At 28.1% G+C, this 15,672-nt stretch overlaps 3 protein-coding genes across 4 annotated transcripts in view; 1 reads left to right on the plus strand and 2 right to left on the minus strand.

Annotated features, from left to right (window-relative positions):
* The window catches only part of LOC113370049 (dystrobrevin beta-like), a 73,451-nt gene that overhangs the window by 43,528 nt on the left and 14,251 nt on the right, over nucleotides 1–15,672 (plus strand). The window lies entirely within an intron of this gene.
* On the minus strand, nucleotides 881–2,615 carry LOC113370054 (40S ribosomal protein S12-like). 2 transcript variants are annotated; one of them, XM_026610711.1, is made up of 5 exons: nucleotides 2,531–2,615; nucleotides 2,367–2,413; nucleotides 2,052–2,186; nucleotides 1,357–1,561; nucleotides 881–989 (listed from the first exon to the last, which is right to left on the minus strand). In XM_026610711.1, exons 2-5 carry the CDS (start codon nucleotides 2,381–2,383, stop codon nucleotides 927–929), a joined length of 420 nt encoding a protein of 139 aa, XP_026466496.1. In that variant the 5' UTR covers nucleotides 2,384–2,413; nucleotides 2,531–2,615; the 3' UTR covers nucleotides 881–926. The 2 variants fall into 2 exon arrangements, with proteins under 2 accessions (XP_026466496.1, XP_026466495.1); XM_026610710.1 differs by lacking the exon at nucleotides 2,531–2,615 and having other exon boundaries at nucleotides 2,367–2,515.
* Nucleotides 3,369–6,498, minus strand: LOC113370121 (phosphatidylinositide phosphatase SAC1-like). Its single transcript, XM_026610792.1, has 13 exons — nucleotides 6,402–6,498; nucleotides 6,244–6,335; nucleotides 6,064–6,176; nucleotides 5,904–5,996; nucleotides 5,612–5,743; nucleotides 5,435–5,543; nucleotides 5,155–5,270; nucleotides 4,837–5,064; nucleotides 4,579–4,746; nucleotides 4,199–4,417; nucleotides 3,856–4,023; nucleotides 3,690–3,791; nucleotides 3,369–3,563 (listed from the first exon to the last, which is right to left on the minus strand). The coding sequence occupies exons 1-13, from the start codon at nucleotides 6,446–6,448 to the stop codon at nucleotides 3,369–3,371; spliced, it is 1,782 nt and encodes a 593-aa protein (XP_026466577.1). The 5' UTR covers nucleotides 6,449–6,498.

Consider the following 15,672-nt stretch of genomic DNA (forward strand, 5'->3'; position numbering starts at 1 on the left):
TTATTTCAACCCGATATTTGGCCATAATTTATCTGATCATATTGTTAGTAGTACTTATGTGATATAGCAGAAATTCTCTCAAAAGGCTATTTTTACTCGATACCATATTTTAGATAACAAATAAAAAGTGAAACAATTTCTGCATGATATCAAGTTGGCCGAACTAATACCTGAAATCTGCGATTGCAGAACAAAGCCTTTACCAAAATAGGGAAATCTTTATATGAGAAAAAGCAAACAATGAATGTACCATTTTGGTTTTGAAAATCTTGTTAAAGATGAATTAAAAAAACGCTTTAATATAAATATGATCGATAATCATGGATTATACTACTTATTTTACAAAAATTATTATCAATGGCAAGAAACAAAAAACGGAATTGGAGTTTTAAATGCCAACAAGTGATGTATTGAATTGCTTTTTATCATATTATAGTCATTATATATTTATTATAAAAATAAATATAGCCCTTATAAAGATAGGTACATATTTCTTTATTATTCATCTTGAATAATACGCTAATTCTAGTTAAATTAACATTAAAGTGTTAACAGTTGCGGCTACCAGGTGAAATATTCATACATCTACTCTCATAACAAATTATAAAAATTTGTTATTGTGAATCTTCATTGTAAACTAGATCAGTGCTAGTCTTATCTATAGTGCGAATACTGTGTTGTGCATTTATGGTACTACACATAATTTGAAAACCAATTCATATAGAACACAAACCATAATTGTTCAATGGCTTGCTCATGATCATTTAAAAAACGATATTTTATTTATTAATCATTAATGAGTAAAATTTAAAGTAAAATACCAATATTCGTAAATTATTGAAATTTGATCAAAAATAATTTTGAAAATTAAATAAACAAATAGGTTTTTGTATTTTTATTTCATAATTAAAAATAGACAAGATAGTTTAACTCGATTGTTTCAAATAGTCCTTCAAAACATCCAAAGCTGGAGTCTCTTCCCCAAAATCCTAAAAAACAAAACAAAACATTGAATAAAATGTATATAATTACAAATTGGTAATTAAATTAAATTAGGTAAATCTATGCTTATTTAACACCAAGAAGTAATAAAGTAAAGGAAACAACTATTACATAAGATGAATTTCAGTGCAATTTTTTAAATATTCATAGTAACTCAGTTACTTATTTTCAGAAATTACTAAGTACTATATTTTGGTTATTGGAATGAAGCAAATATTCAATAAAGTCAATAATAAAAAGGTAAAAATGTCTAGTGTCTTGTTCACTAAGGATGCTTCAACATAATTAATTACAAGACAAAAACTTTGATACAGAAACTAAATTATATAGAAAACTGAATGTAATGAAACTCACTCTGATGACAACGCATGAGCATCCAACAATCTTTCTGGCTTTACCATCTTTGTCAATTTTGCAAAGACCTGCCCATTCTCCTAGTTTTTTGTTGCTATCAACTTTAACAAGGGGAATCTGATGCTCATTGCACAGAGCTTGTACTAATTTTTTGTACATTGGTTCGTCGCAACTTTCAGCCAAAACACAAAGAACTGCTTGTCGTCTAAAATAATTATATAATTAGTTTATGGTTATATTTGTATGGTTATATTTTTGCATATATCTAAAATAAATTATAAACTACCTTTTAAAAGCCATGGAATTACATTTTCACAAAATCACACAAACATTGTAAGAAAGATAAAAACGAATGCACCACTTAAATACATATGTATAAGATATTGAAGAAAAGAATATTAGAATCAAATCCTATTTCTCGAAATCTATCAGTCACTCATATTGGTTATAAATAAATATAAACCTATTAAATATATCATACAGTTTTTCCCACACGGTTTTCACAGAGCAAATACTTTCATATGTTAATTATTTTAATTTGAATATTAATTATTTTAATTTGAATAAAAATTAAATCAGATTACCACCATTAAACCATGGTGGTTAATATATGTAGTTAATCGCTTCAAGTATCAACATATATGCTATAATCAATAGTAATGAAACTACACTGGTTGAACCATTAGCAGTCTTACTTGTCCAGAGATTTGGTGGCTTCGTGTAAACCATGTACAAGTCCATCATGAATAAGTGCAGTCTTCAACACTTCTTGTAAAGCAGTGTTTACGTCCATGGCTCCCCCAAGAACTGGGGCCGAAGAAGGTACATCACTAAAATTAAGAGGTCAATATCATTATCTAACCTCAAAATGTCTTCTGTAGAAGTTGAAAATGTAAAACAAGAAACATATTTTTGGAGTAGTTTTTGAATAAAAATTTTATATATGGATTAATTTGACGAGTAAGTCATTTTGTAAATCATATAATACTTAGCACGAGTGAAATACTTACACTTCTACGTCTGACATATTGTAATTGATGTTTTAACAGCAAATAACCTAAAATATATAAATAACAATATTAAAGCACATCAATTATAAGACACAACACAATTCTGTACACTGATGAACAAGATAATTGAATTTTATTTTAACATAAAAATTTTCAATACTAACACAGTGCTTGCCGTACCGGAAAAGAAACAAATTTCGTGTTGCCATCAAATTATTGACAATTCGAATATGAAAGCTTGCGTTGGTGCTACTGTATTTATCGCGGGAATATGATTTTGATTTGATTCGATTTGGCAAATGAAGTTATCGATCTTATAAATATCAAATCTACAAAGTATATAGTATTTCATTCAGTTAAATAAATGTTCAACCAAATTTTAATCCGCATTCTGTGAAAATATGAATCACACATCACGTCTTTCACCCTCTAAAATTTTATAATTAATTAGATTAAATACACCTATTTTCACTAACTGAAATAAAATGACTGCACATTAACTATTCATTTATATATTTATTAACTATTTATTTATATCCATATATATAATATGTAATAATTATATTATATTTTATTATTCAATTTTAATAAATAATACATGAGTATTTTTTCTAATATTTATTTCTCTATAGGCTGTACATATTTATTTACATTGCACAAAATGTGTTGATATTAACAAAACAAAATATGACTATTAGTTTATTATAAATATGAATATTAAGTAGAATATATAGTTCAATACTTTTACAGAAATCTTATAAAAGATGTTTTAAATGGATATGTTTCAATCTATTTTATTCACATTTTGTATGTTGAAAAACTATGATTATACATTTGTAAACTTCAATAATTTTATTTTACTATACTTAATAATTATATAAGATTTTCTTTATTAAAATGCACATAAATATAAATTATTTTCATGAAGTTAATGAAAATTCTAATATATACCAAATCCATTTGTCACCTATATTTCTCAAAAATTTTAATGTATGACAAAAATCATTTGTTGCGAAAATCCTCACGCAACTTTGGAAAGTCAACAAATTCTTTTCCATAATGCATAATTATAGAGAAAGTAGATGCTATCATAGCTCCCCAAAATAACATGTACAGTAACACCTCAGTGGAATATTCATGAGGAAAAATTGCACTTGCAAAAAACATGGATATAGCGATCATCAACACGGAAGGAGCCTGAAAAGTTATGATTAAAGCAATGTATTTTCTTGAGAATTTAAAAAAAAACTTTTGGATTTGAATCTTCATGAAAGTTTTCATATAAAAGTAAATTTTTCAATATTAAAACCAATTCATACATACCGCTACATACTTCCATCCTCTTGTCACTTGCAAAGGGCTTCTTCTCAAAGTACCTTCATCTGCATTGACCTGATAATTACCAAGGAAGAGGTCTATGGAATCCTGTTTAATGTTTTTTTTTATTATTAATATCTATTACACAAAATATTTAATAAATTATAATAACCTGTCTATAACCATCAGAGAAGTTATTCATATAGTATCTTGTTAATGAATTAACTCCATCTTTCATTAGGCCGACCCGAGTTCTTTTTCCTGTTCTTGTGAAATCTGTTTTGAGGGCTCCTGTTCCTGAGTATTGAATACTAACAAGATCTGCATTGTCTGCCCAAACCTATTGGAAAATGATTTAATTATACATTAAAGTAAATATAAGACTTTCTCATCAATGGTGATAAAAAGCAAATTCAAGAAAACAATATTTTGGAAACATCTTGAAAATGTGTTTTAAGAAAAATAAGATAAGATTAAAGATAAGTAAATAAGTAACATATATATTAAATAAATACCGCTTTGAATAAACTCTCAAAATGTGGAATATCCTGAACATTTTGTCCGGGCTTAAGAACATCTAGCTTATGCAAAACTCCATTTAATGATCTTCTAGCTAACATACTTTGAACAACATTTGTGCGATCCAAGCAATCAACGCAGTTTGTACGAAAAACACCTTCTTGAGAAGAAATTAAGCTTCCATCTCTTCTCAATAAAAATACTGAAAATTCATCCTGTAACAAAAGTTTTTGTAAACTTAAACTAAATAAGCTTGTACTCACAAACATATGTAAATACATAAACAATTATAATAATTATGCATAAATTATAATATAACATATTAGTTGATGTAAATTTCAAACAATTAAAAAATTATTAAAAGACAATAACATACTTGTTCATGAGCAAGCCGATCTATTAAAATATTCAACCGCTCCCACTTCATATGCCTACATTCTGCATGGAAATCAAAAGACTCATATCTAACTCCATCAATACCTGCATTTTGCACTACGCTGCTGTAAGCTTTTTCTAAAGCTTCTTCAGGTCCATGGTGATCAATCTTAAACAAAGATAAGAGTTGTGCGTATAAACTAAAACTCAAGTTTAATTACTTTTTTTAAATATCTATTTAGTGCATAAGATTGCTTACCAAATTTACTAGAACTTGTCTTCCATACAACATTATTTGATTTTCAATGTGACGAGTGTAAGCAGAAATGTTATCCAATCCAATTTGAACTTCTGGTGCTGGTTTATACTTCAAATTAGGATATTGATTCCAAAACAAAGGAATGGATCCTCTAGTTTGTACAAAGGAACTCCTATCACCAGAATATTCCAAAATTTGTTCAGTTTCTACAAAATTAGCTACTGCTCCCTGTTTTAAGTGTTGCAATGTAATCATGGTCAAGTTTTTCAGGAAGATTTCTGCAGTGTACAATAAACAAACATAAATAATTCACCTCACCTGATCATCAATGCCACGACAGAACAATCTTGTGCCAGCTCTATGTATACATCTGCGGGAGATCAAACTCCATGTCACTGAGTTCCCATTAATGCGAACTTGATTAATACAAATGACTGAATAATTATATAAGGAATATGGATACAATATCTGATTTACATTTGATTGATATAAATATTTTAAAATTATAGCTTCAAAAATATTTTTGGTGTAACACATGTGAAACAAAGTTTTAATATGTGCAATGAAGATGTATCTTTGAATATTAACAAAAGGATACAACCTAACATAATAGGTAAACAGTATTTTTTAAATTCTGGTCTATATAAGTATTTAAGAAGCATTCCATTCCAAACAAATCTTGGTTCAGCTCGTTCAAATAGAGATGTCTATAAAATATTATGTGCAATATACATATAAAGTAATAAAATGATGTTATCCAAAACTATTTAAGTACTTGCAAAAACATAGGAGGTGTATTGTATAATCTTTGCAAAGTATGAGTCACATCATATGTATAACTGAAATATAATCTTGGTGTCTCCAAAACATAACGAATCATATTTTCATAAATACCATTGAGATGAACCTAAAATATATTCATAATATTAAATATAATATGTAAAATATTCTGTTAATTTGTACTTATATAAACGACAAGAAATTTAAAGATGAAAATAATATCACACTTTGACCTTGTACATATTATAAAAGACCATGGAAATAAATATTTTTTAATCCATATTTACCTGTTCCATACTAAGATGATTCATTGATTGTGCATATGGAATTATGTCACTGCCAGCCAACTGCCAAATATCTTGACCATTTATTCTTCCTACCTTAAAATATATAATCCTTTAGTTAACATCAGTATACTTGATAATATATTTCAACAAGACTAATTACCCAAATTCTATGTGTAGCCACAACTAAATAAGGCCCAGCAATTAAATTTATAATACCAAGTAAACCGCATACAGCCCTTCTAGGAGCATTACGTGGAATTTGGTTTGATTTAACTAAATGACCAAAAAACCTGTTAGTGTTAGGATAATTGTAAACATCAAAATATATATTTCTACTTACCTTGTAACTGAATCTCAAACGTTACTCTATCAATAATTAGTACTTCATGTTTACCATTAGGTTCTATGTAAAATTTATCTTGTGAAATATAACTAAAATGACATAAAATTTATGTTCATTGGTATAGCTCGTTATTAAATATATAATTTAATACTCACAAATTCATATCATCATGAATATCACTATTATTCATTATTTCCGACATTTTGAATATAATTTTATAATATATTTATAATAAAATTTCTAAAAATATGTAATAATATATAAAACACTAATTTAAATCATTGTATAAATGTCAAATCAAACGTCAATAGAGAGCGGGCAAGGTCCATTAAACTGTCACTTGTCAAATTTTTTCAACAACAAAATTTCCATGTCTTATTCTAAATTCTATACGCATTTTAAATGATATTTAAAAGCTTTTATATTAACATTTCTCAGAAAAATTATTTTAAACTATTCACTTTATAATAAATAATCATAAATGTTAGTTGGTTAGTTAATAGGATCAGATTTTATTATTGAAATTCGCGCTTTTTGCCTCATTTTCATTTTACACTAGTGTCGCTAGTGTATATTTTTGACACGGCCTTGTGATTCACGTTTTTGAATCGAGAGAAAGTTCGTTTCAAACCAAATGTTAACTTTCTAAATATGTATATTTTTATGCTTTTATTCGTTGACGTTAATTTTTTACTCAAATTGATGTCATAAATTAAAGTATTTTGTAGCATTTGCAGGTTGAAACATATAAGTAAGTCTTTAATTCATGCTGTGATTATGAACGATAAAGAACTATTCTATTCTTGCAATATTGGGAACCGACAATTTTAGGTATTCTATCTTTATATCATACACACAAATAAGTTATGACTTCATAGTTTGAAAAAAAAACGTTCTAAAATACATTCACATTAGTAGTGATTGCTAAAAATAAAACAAAGTTTTAATTTTTATTCTAACCTTTAACTATCAGTCTAAAATCAAACAAATGAAAACTATCCAAAAAAAAGTTGTCCAAACTGAACTTGAGACTTAATCCTGAATGGTTCTTTGTCTCTAATGAATATAAAAAAAGTGCCCTAATCAAAAAATTTGATTTAATTCATATATATGGACTTTTTTATTAATTCTCTTTTCATATAAAAATCTTAATATTATTTCCGACAATATTTTCAAAATTATTACATAACCACTTATATACAATACTTTGTTTACTATATACACTAAAATATATATTTTATTTGTATAAATAAAATAATTATAGCTTTATAAACTCTTAAAAATAAACAAATAACAACATGTACAAGAAAGATGCAATTGACAAATGATTAAAACTCAATCAACTGCATATTCAATTTTATGAAAATGAAAACTGACCATTTAAATAAACAATTCATAGTAACAAATGAAATATGACTAATTTATTGTTATCGAAATAAATAAATAAAATAAAATAAATTATTGTCTAACTATGATACATTCAATTATGAGATAACAAATATTTAATCAAAAACAATGTGCAATATTATTTATAATAGTACGAAACAATATGTACATTTTATATAAATAAACATGTTAATAAACATAACAATATGACATCCAATGTGCTTAGAATTAATAATCCGTTCACTTACATAATTTGGAAATAGTCACATTATATTAAAAGACTATATAGTACAACCAATTATATGAATTGTTCATTTAGATGATCTGGAATTGCTTAAAAAACTTACAATATAAATATACTTAATATAAATTTAAATATTTACATGATAAAACTATTACATTAGTTATTAGATCATGATTTGTCCCGTTTCTTGAAATTTCGTTTTGATGCACATCGGTGTATTATGTCAGATACATTGGCCTTATGATCAAATATTCGCATAATTTGATTTTTTGCATCAACCATTCCATCATTGATTATTTTGCTCCTTTGCATATTTCCCTGAAAAAAAATGCATTTATTAGGAAAATTCAATTTTTATGTTAATCGTATATAAAAATATGATATACTTTTATTAATTCATTTATATTTATCATTTCTTTAGTGTTTTCTTCCTTCTCCATTAACATTAAGAGACCAGATAATTTGTCATAAACCTGACTCTCCATCTCTGACTATAAAATAAAAATGCAATAATTAGAACTATTCTAGCTTTAGTATGATATATTAATTTGCATACCATATCTTCCATTTGAGTACTTAAATGATAAATTTTCCATCCATTAATTTTTTGTAGAACATGTGACTGGTTTGCGAGATCAATTATGTTAGGTTTCCTTTCATCTTTAGGTTTAACATCAGAGTACCTTGATTACAGAAATAAGATAAATTTAAAATATTATTTAAGTTTTATTAATTTCACTGATCAAACAAAATTTCTTACCTCTGAAAATGATATTGTGTAGACTTCCAACTTTGTTTGTAATAACTTAACAACGAAGCTGAGGGTGGCTTTCTCACGGTTACGTCTTTTAAACGCTCTGATACTTCTAAAATTATCAAAGTATTTTTATATAAATAGTAGATGTTTTTTTTATATATGTGTATACTGGACATAAAAATTTAATTTACCTGGTGTATTTGACATTTCACTTTTTGTACGTGTTTCAGATATAAATAGCAAGTCTTCTGATTTAGTTTTTCCTTCAACAGATTCATTTGCAGTTCTGAAAAATACAAATAAAATTTCATTTTAAATATAGACTTAAAATTAATTATTAATAAGCATTAACATCAAAAGCAACACAACAAAATCACATGTTTCATAATCATTATCAAGACCATAACAATAATAATAATAATTAGAGTAAAAGTTTTTTTTTATAAATGTAACAAGAACGAGAAGTAAATCTTGTTGATAATAAAATTTAGTATATAAAATATTCATTTTATCGTCTTACAGCTGTTGTTTTCGGGGCTTTTTCCTTGGAGACATTTCTGTTGGTCTATCATCATCTTGCCTCAAATTTCTCCGGCTATTAATATCTTCATGTTTAATATTAACATCATTAGCTGTCTTAAAAGCATCTCCTTCTATCAACGATATATTAATTTTCTGATCATTATCACTTGAAGTTTGTATTCTATTTTCATATTTATATCTATTTTCTAGTACATTGTAATCTCTATTGGTTCTTATGCCTGTAAATACAATAATTATATTTATCCTGGAAAACAAAACGCAAAGGCATGTGATTATAATAATAACACAATACCTGTATGAAGTCTTTCAACTGGGGTATTAAGTTTCATCCTTTCTTCTATAGTATAAACTTGATCTTTTGTCTCCAAATTAAATTTTCTAAGATTTTCTACATTTAAACCACTATATTTAGTATCATCAGTGACATGATCCTGACTTCTATCTGGCACATATTTAGAATTGACTTCTAAATTCAAAGGATATTTATGATCCTCCTCTTGATCTTCAAGTCCTGGACTAGAAGTTGCACTTATTGTAGTGGAACCCGCACTTGATGGGCAATTGCCACGAGAGTCTGGCCTTTGTTGTGGAGATATTGGAGGATTATTGGTAATAACATGTAATGATGGCGTTAAATTTTTTGCTGCTTTGAGATTTATTCTGAAAATAAATAGTTCAGTGTAAAAATACATTGATCTTAGTCTTATGAAGACCATAATAATAATTATGAGAAAAAGTACATACGATCATATGCATGTATACTATTTACATAGTATTATATACTATATACTATTTATATAGTATATGTGTCACATACTATTCGATATGTACTTAATTAATAACATTATCATTATACCCGTCATGATCCCGTTTCCGCAGAATACTAGGTCTAGGTGAAGATGATGACTTATGATGGCTCCCTGAAGTTACTGGAGCTATTTGACCATGATGCACAACAGCTAAAAGATTTCCAGAGGTTTGACTCGAAGGAATGCCTTGCGTTGTACTTCCTGGTCCAAGAACATTTTGCTGAACATTTGTAGTTATTGTCAATTGATTTGAAGCCGATGCAGTGTGATTTGTTTGATCAGTAGAATTAACAATACTCCCAGTTGAAGATTCTACTATCATAATTGGATTGAAGCAAACAGGTTGCGATACAGCTAAAAATATATTAAAGAATCAAAATGTTTAAAGTGGGAATAGTTAGAAATTAATATTTTTTGAATTAGTAGTATTAGCACAAAAAAATCCAATATTATAAAAATGAATATACGATTTCAAATATCTGCTACTTACAATGAACGGAATGTGAAGATTGTGGTACTGTAGTATTTGTTGATAAATTGGTGGCTGTATTATATGATGCATTATAATAATACGGTCCTCCAGAAGCAGGAAAATTATTTCCTGCAGCTTTAGATTCAGTGATTCCCAGTGCACCTTAAAATGAGCAAATATTAATATACATGATTTACACTAATATCAAAAATAAAAATGCATATAGCAAAACATAAATTTAAAACCAGCATGTATTATATTATATAATATAAATCATGTTTATAATAATCTTACCAGGTGAAGATCTGTGTACATATATGTTTGCACTAGTCTCTGAAGTTTGAGAAAATGTTTTAGGAACACTCGCAATTATTCTTGTAGGAACAGTACAACCTGGAACAATTTTCATAAATTAGGTAACAAATCTCAAAATCATAAAAATGTGAAAATGATCATAATACCTGATCGGGAATTAGTAATTGCTGTGGTAGAAATATTGGTATTAGCACCTAAGGTAGTGCAAGAAGTAGAATTAATAGATATGGCCTGAATTGATGTTTGAAGTACATTTGATCCATTAGTTTTAATTCCCGCTGGTGGAGTTATTTGTGCCAAAAGCTGCAAAACATTAGATGTTCCATTAATACAAAGTCAAATAAAACGTTAACTCATAAATTAATATTATATACTTTTGTATTGCTATTTCTACCGCCGCTACTTGCAACAAATACAGCTGTTGGATGGAGTTGTACTAATCCACTAATATTAGAAGAGTTTGAACTTAAATTATTAGTGTTCATATTTGTACTTGATATAATATTGGTTGTACTGGTTATTGGCATACTAGCCGCAGTTGTTTGAGATTGCATGTTTTGTGCTGAACTTGAAACATGAGCCACTAATTTATTGCCACTGGATATATTTTGACCCTGTGAAAGAACATAACTATAATAATATAATATAATAACAACAGATAACAGATAATTCTCTTGTCTTTACCTGAATAGTACGAGATATTGAAATATTATTTACAGCTACTCGGTTCATTCCACCGGCAGTAGATGTAGTCAAATTTGTGTTTGAGGTATTGAATTTGTGTAACTTACTATATGAGGATTGTTTACAGAATTATTGCATGCAACTCCTGTTACATTAGTAGATGGATTGGGACATATCCTAGCACTCAATGTTCCAGATACTGTTATATGAGGCCGAGGTGTTGCATTCACCTGAAATAAATTTGTGAGAATCTTTTGTATTATTACACAAACCATTACATATGTATTATCGAAGCTTTAAGTATTCATTAAAAATATATTTACAATGTATCATCAATGCATTTTGTAGTAGTATTATAATGAACATAAATAATCAATATTTTTCATTCATAATTTTTTAGAAAATCAAAATTAGAGTCTATTAGTACCTATATAATATATGGTACTAATATTTTATTTACCAAAAATATGATATGAATTTAAAATTATACCTGAATTTGTCTATTATTGCCACTAACGCCTTTAACTCTTTGAGCAACACCAGCGTTTGAGGTTGGCAAAGCATGCAATCTAGAACCATGAGAGACACTGCTCCCATATACAAGCGTCGCGCTTTGGTTCTGTTGACTACGCACAGGTAATGTACTGTTTGAAGCAATGGTTTGAACAGATAAAGCTCCCGTACTTGAAGTAGATTTCATGGCACTAACCTGTAAAAAGTCAATTCAAGAAAAATTAAGTAACAAAATTAAATTAATGATATAAAAAAAACAATATTAACTGTAAAAATGAAACTAATAAAAAAAAAATAACAGAACTTAATTAGCTTAATAAATAGCATAGCATGATCAATATAAAAACTTAAAAAAGAAATGATGGCACACAATAATACACCAAGCAAAATAGTTGTTACTTTATTGTTAATAAAATACTTCTGATTGATTTTCTATTATAATTTGGATCATTAATGATTAAAACTATCATTCAATCTGTATTACAAATTTATTATACCTGTGTAGTTTGTTGTATTAATGTCTGTCTCGGGTTTTGAGCATTTGATTGATTTGCTCGACCCACAGTTGTAAAAGTAGGAATTCTTTGTGAAACATTTGCACTGCATACTTGTACAGTTTGCACCTAAAATTTTAAAGTAAAATGAACATTTTATTTAAAACTTAATTTAAATTTAATTATATTGAACTACTAAATGTAACCCTCAAAATCACAAAAAAATGAAATTCACGAAAAATTTGGTTGCTTAACTTAAACATAGAGACAAAGCATTAATTTATATTTATTACTAGCATTATATTCATTGTTTTGATATTTATTTATTTATTACACAATAAGTATAATAATGATTAGAATGCATGTTCTCAATAATACTTAATGAGATAAAAATAATATTAATTATATAGATTATCACCAAAACATTATTTTTAAGAAACTTTTTTTTAAATTTGATTGATTTAAAGCTTAGAAAATTTTGGCAAAAGGAATAAATGATAACATGTCTTCTTATTGTATTAGTTAAAGCTTGTTGAAGATAATACCTGAAGCATAACTTATACAAATATAAAGCTATTATAAAATTTGCAAAATTTAGTAGCTTTTCATTTTGAATATATTTACCTGCACTGTGCCTCCAATCCAGGCAGTGCCAGCAGCGGGACTAGATGCTCTTGGGGGAACAGCAGCCCTAACAAAACCAACTGGCACATTCACAGTTACTCCAATAGGACCTACAGAGTTGGAATTAACATGGCCAACTGGTAAGGCAGCGCCTACACCTAAAGGAAGATTAGATTAGTATTGAATTGGTATTTGAATTTCATATATTGACAATTAATTGAATATAAAATAAATACTGCTGAATATAAACTCTCTAAGCGAAAAAAACAATAAATTAACAAAATTAACCTTCTCGTGCTAGGACACAATAACAATAGAATGATTTTGAACATTTTTTTTATTAGTATTTGCAGCACTTATCTTATTTTTTAAGATACAATGAATATTCTGATGCTAAAATAATCAATTATTAAAATTTACCCTAGGATCAAAATGTAGGATACAAAAATTTGTAAAATGAACATTATACACAAAATATATCATACTATAAGTCATTAAAATTAAGGTGAATTAGTAAACGCTTACCTGGAATTATGTTTGCGGGGGAAACAGAAACGTGGGCTGCTTGCTGACACTGAGATTGAGCAGCCGGTGGCCGTATTCTTGGGCCCGTTACATTTGAAATAGTTGTTCCACCTGTCAATAAAATAACTTTTTATATTGCATTTCACACAAAAAGCTATGGTGTGCATTTCACTCTGAAACAAATTTTACCTCTAGAAAGAGGGAGTGTTGATAAAATTGTCCTTGTAGCAGTCTGCCCTGCTTGAATGGAAGTTGATCTAGCTGGTATAGCAGTTATGTGAGTTCGAGAATTAGCATCAACTAAAATGTTTCAATAACTTATGTAATATTTGTTATAATGCATATCACAAGTGCTTATTATGATTGACATTTTAGAGCAGCTAAATTAAAATGAAGCATTGATATGTAACTTACCAAAAATCTTTGCATTAGTATGAATTTTTTAATTTCATGCTTTCCATAGCATAGTAATAGAATAACATAGTAATATAAATACCTCAAGCATAGATTGTGTTCATATAGAAACAAAACAATATGCACTGATAACCTAGCTGTTTACAAATCTTCAAATTTAATTTTTATTCTTATTATGAATCAATTAAAATTATTATGAGTGAGTAACAAAACCATTACTCACCTTGCTTAATTCCGACTTGGGGAACAATATGGGATATGAGATGGGGCCCCGCCGTAATATGTTGAGTGAGAGCGGGCACCGTAGTCACTACTCGTAAATTTGGCTGTACAGAATGCCTCAAAGTCAAAGGTGAAGCCTGAGGGGGCTTTACGATGCCAGATGTCTCCATTGGCTTTGTCGGTGGCGGTTTGGAAGCTAAATCCATTGGATAAGTCTTGTCTAATATGGATTTATCACTCTCCTGGTTATTCATAGCGTTTCTAATACACACTGTTTATAGTTTGCTACTCATTTATAATCAGTATCACTATCAAACCAACCAGCTGATTTATTGGAGGGACAATTTACAAATAAAAATATTAGATTATAAACTACATTTTACCACTAATTATACACCACACTGTTTACCCATTTTAAACGTACGTTCGCACGATATATTTTAGAATATCACTCATTATTTTGCTTACATTATTATGAAGTTTAAAAAGAAATTTTAAATGTATTTATTTCTGTTTTCTTCACGCAATATAAAATGGCTTCCAAAGTTATCCATCGCTAGCCGTATTACTAGCTATACACAACAGAGAATAACACACTACCACAAAGTTGAATTTTACTCGAACGGGAATGGGATACCTCCAAAACATACAGTAGTAAACACACATATCTACGCATATGCCAATCTTCCCAAATATAATCTGATCGTCCTATCCAATGGCGTGCCTCGGACGCTCGTCTACGCTCTTACTACGCTTTTTAAAATAAACAAATCACTCGCTGTATGTCATTCATTGTCCGTTTGATTTTAATTAATAACTTTTGTTTTTAAACTCTAAACATATATATAGACATTTATTACATAGATTCTTCAAGTAACTGTTCGTAAACAACATTCATGAGTGAGTCAACATTAAGGTATATTTCAACATGTGAATTGTTTACGTATTATATAAGTATATAACCCATTACTAAAATTAATGTAATTTTATAATGGCCTTAAACCTTTCTCAGGAACTCGTCATTGCAATCATCACGGCTGTAAAGTTTTAGAACATCGGAAGTTGTTTACATGCCCGCCACCACAAGTTGGAATAGAAATTAATTTGTTAAATGGTAAGAATTTGCTATAAATTAAGCAAACAATTGATCAAAAGGCCTTGAATTAGTTTTTTATTTCTGATGAACAAAACTCATTTGATATCAAAGTTTTGTTTCAAGCGATTGTCATCGAAATGCATATGTTGGCAACAACTTTTACAAATGTCATTCGTTGAAATCCTTTGCGTGTGTGACGCTTGTCTTTTGATCAGAATTTTGTAATAGTGTGCTAAATTATCTTATTGCAAGCTTAAAATTAACACTTACGGTTTGTTTTTAAAACAGTGTTTTATCAATATCTTCTGGGATAGTGTTTTGTCAATTT

Source organism: Ctenocephalides felis, unplaced genomic scaffold, assembly GCF_003426905.1.
Source record: "Ctenocephalides felis isolate EL2017-DRISC unplaced genomic scaffold, ASM342690v1 CF-g0.4_SCAFFOLD_01492, whole genome shotgun sequence".
NCBI lineage: Eukaryota > Metazoa > Arthropoda > Insecta > Siphonaptera > Pulicidae > Ctenocephalides > Ctenocephalides felis.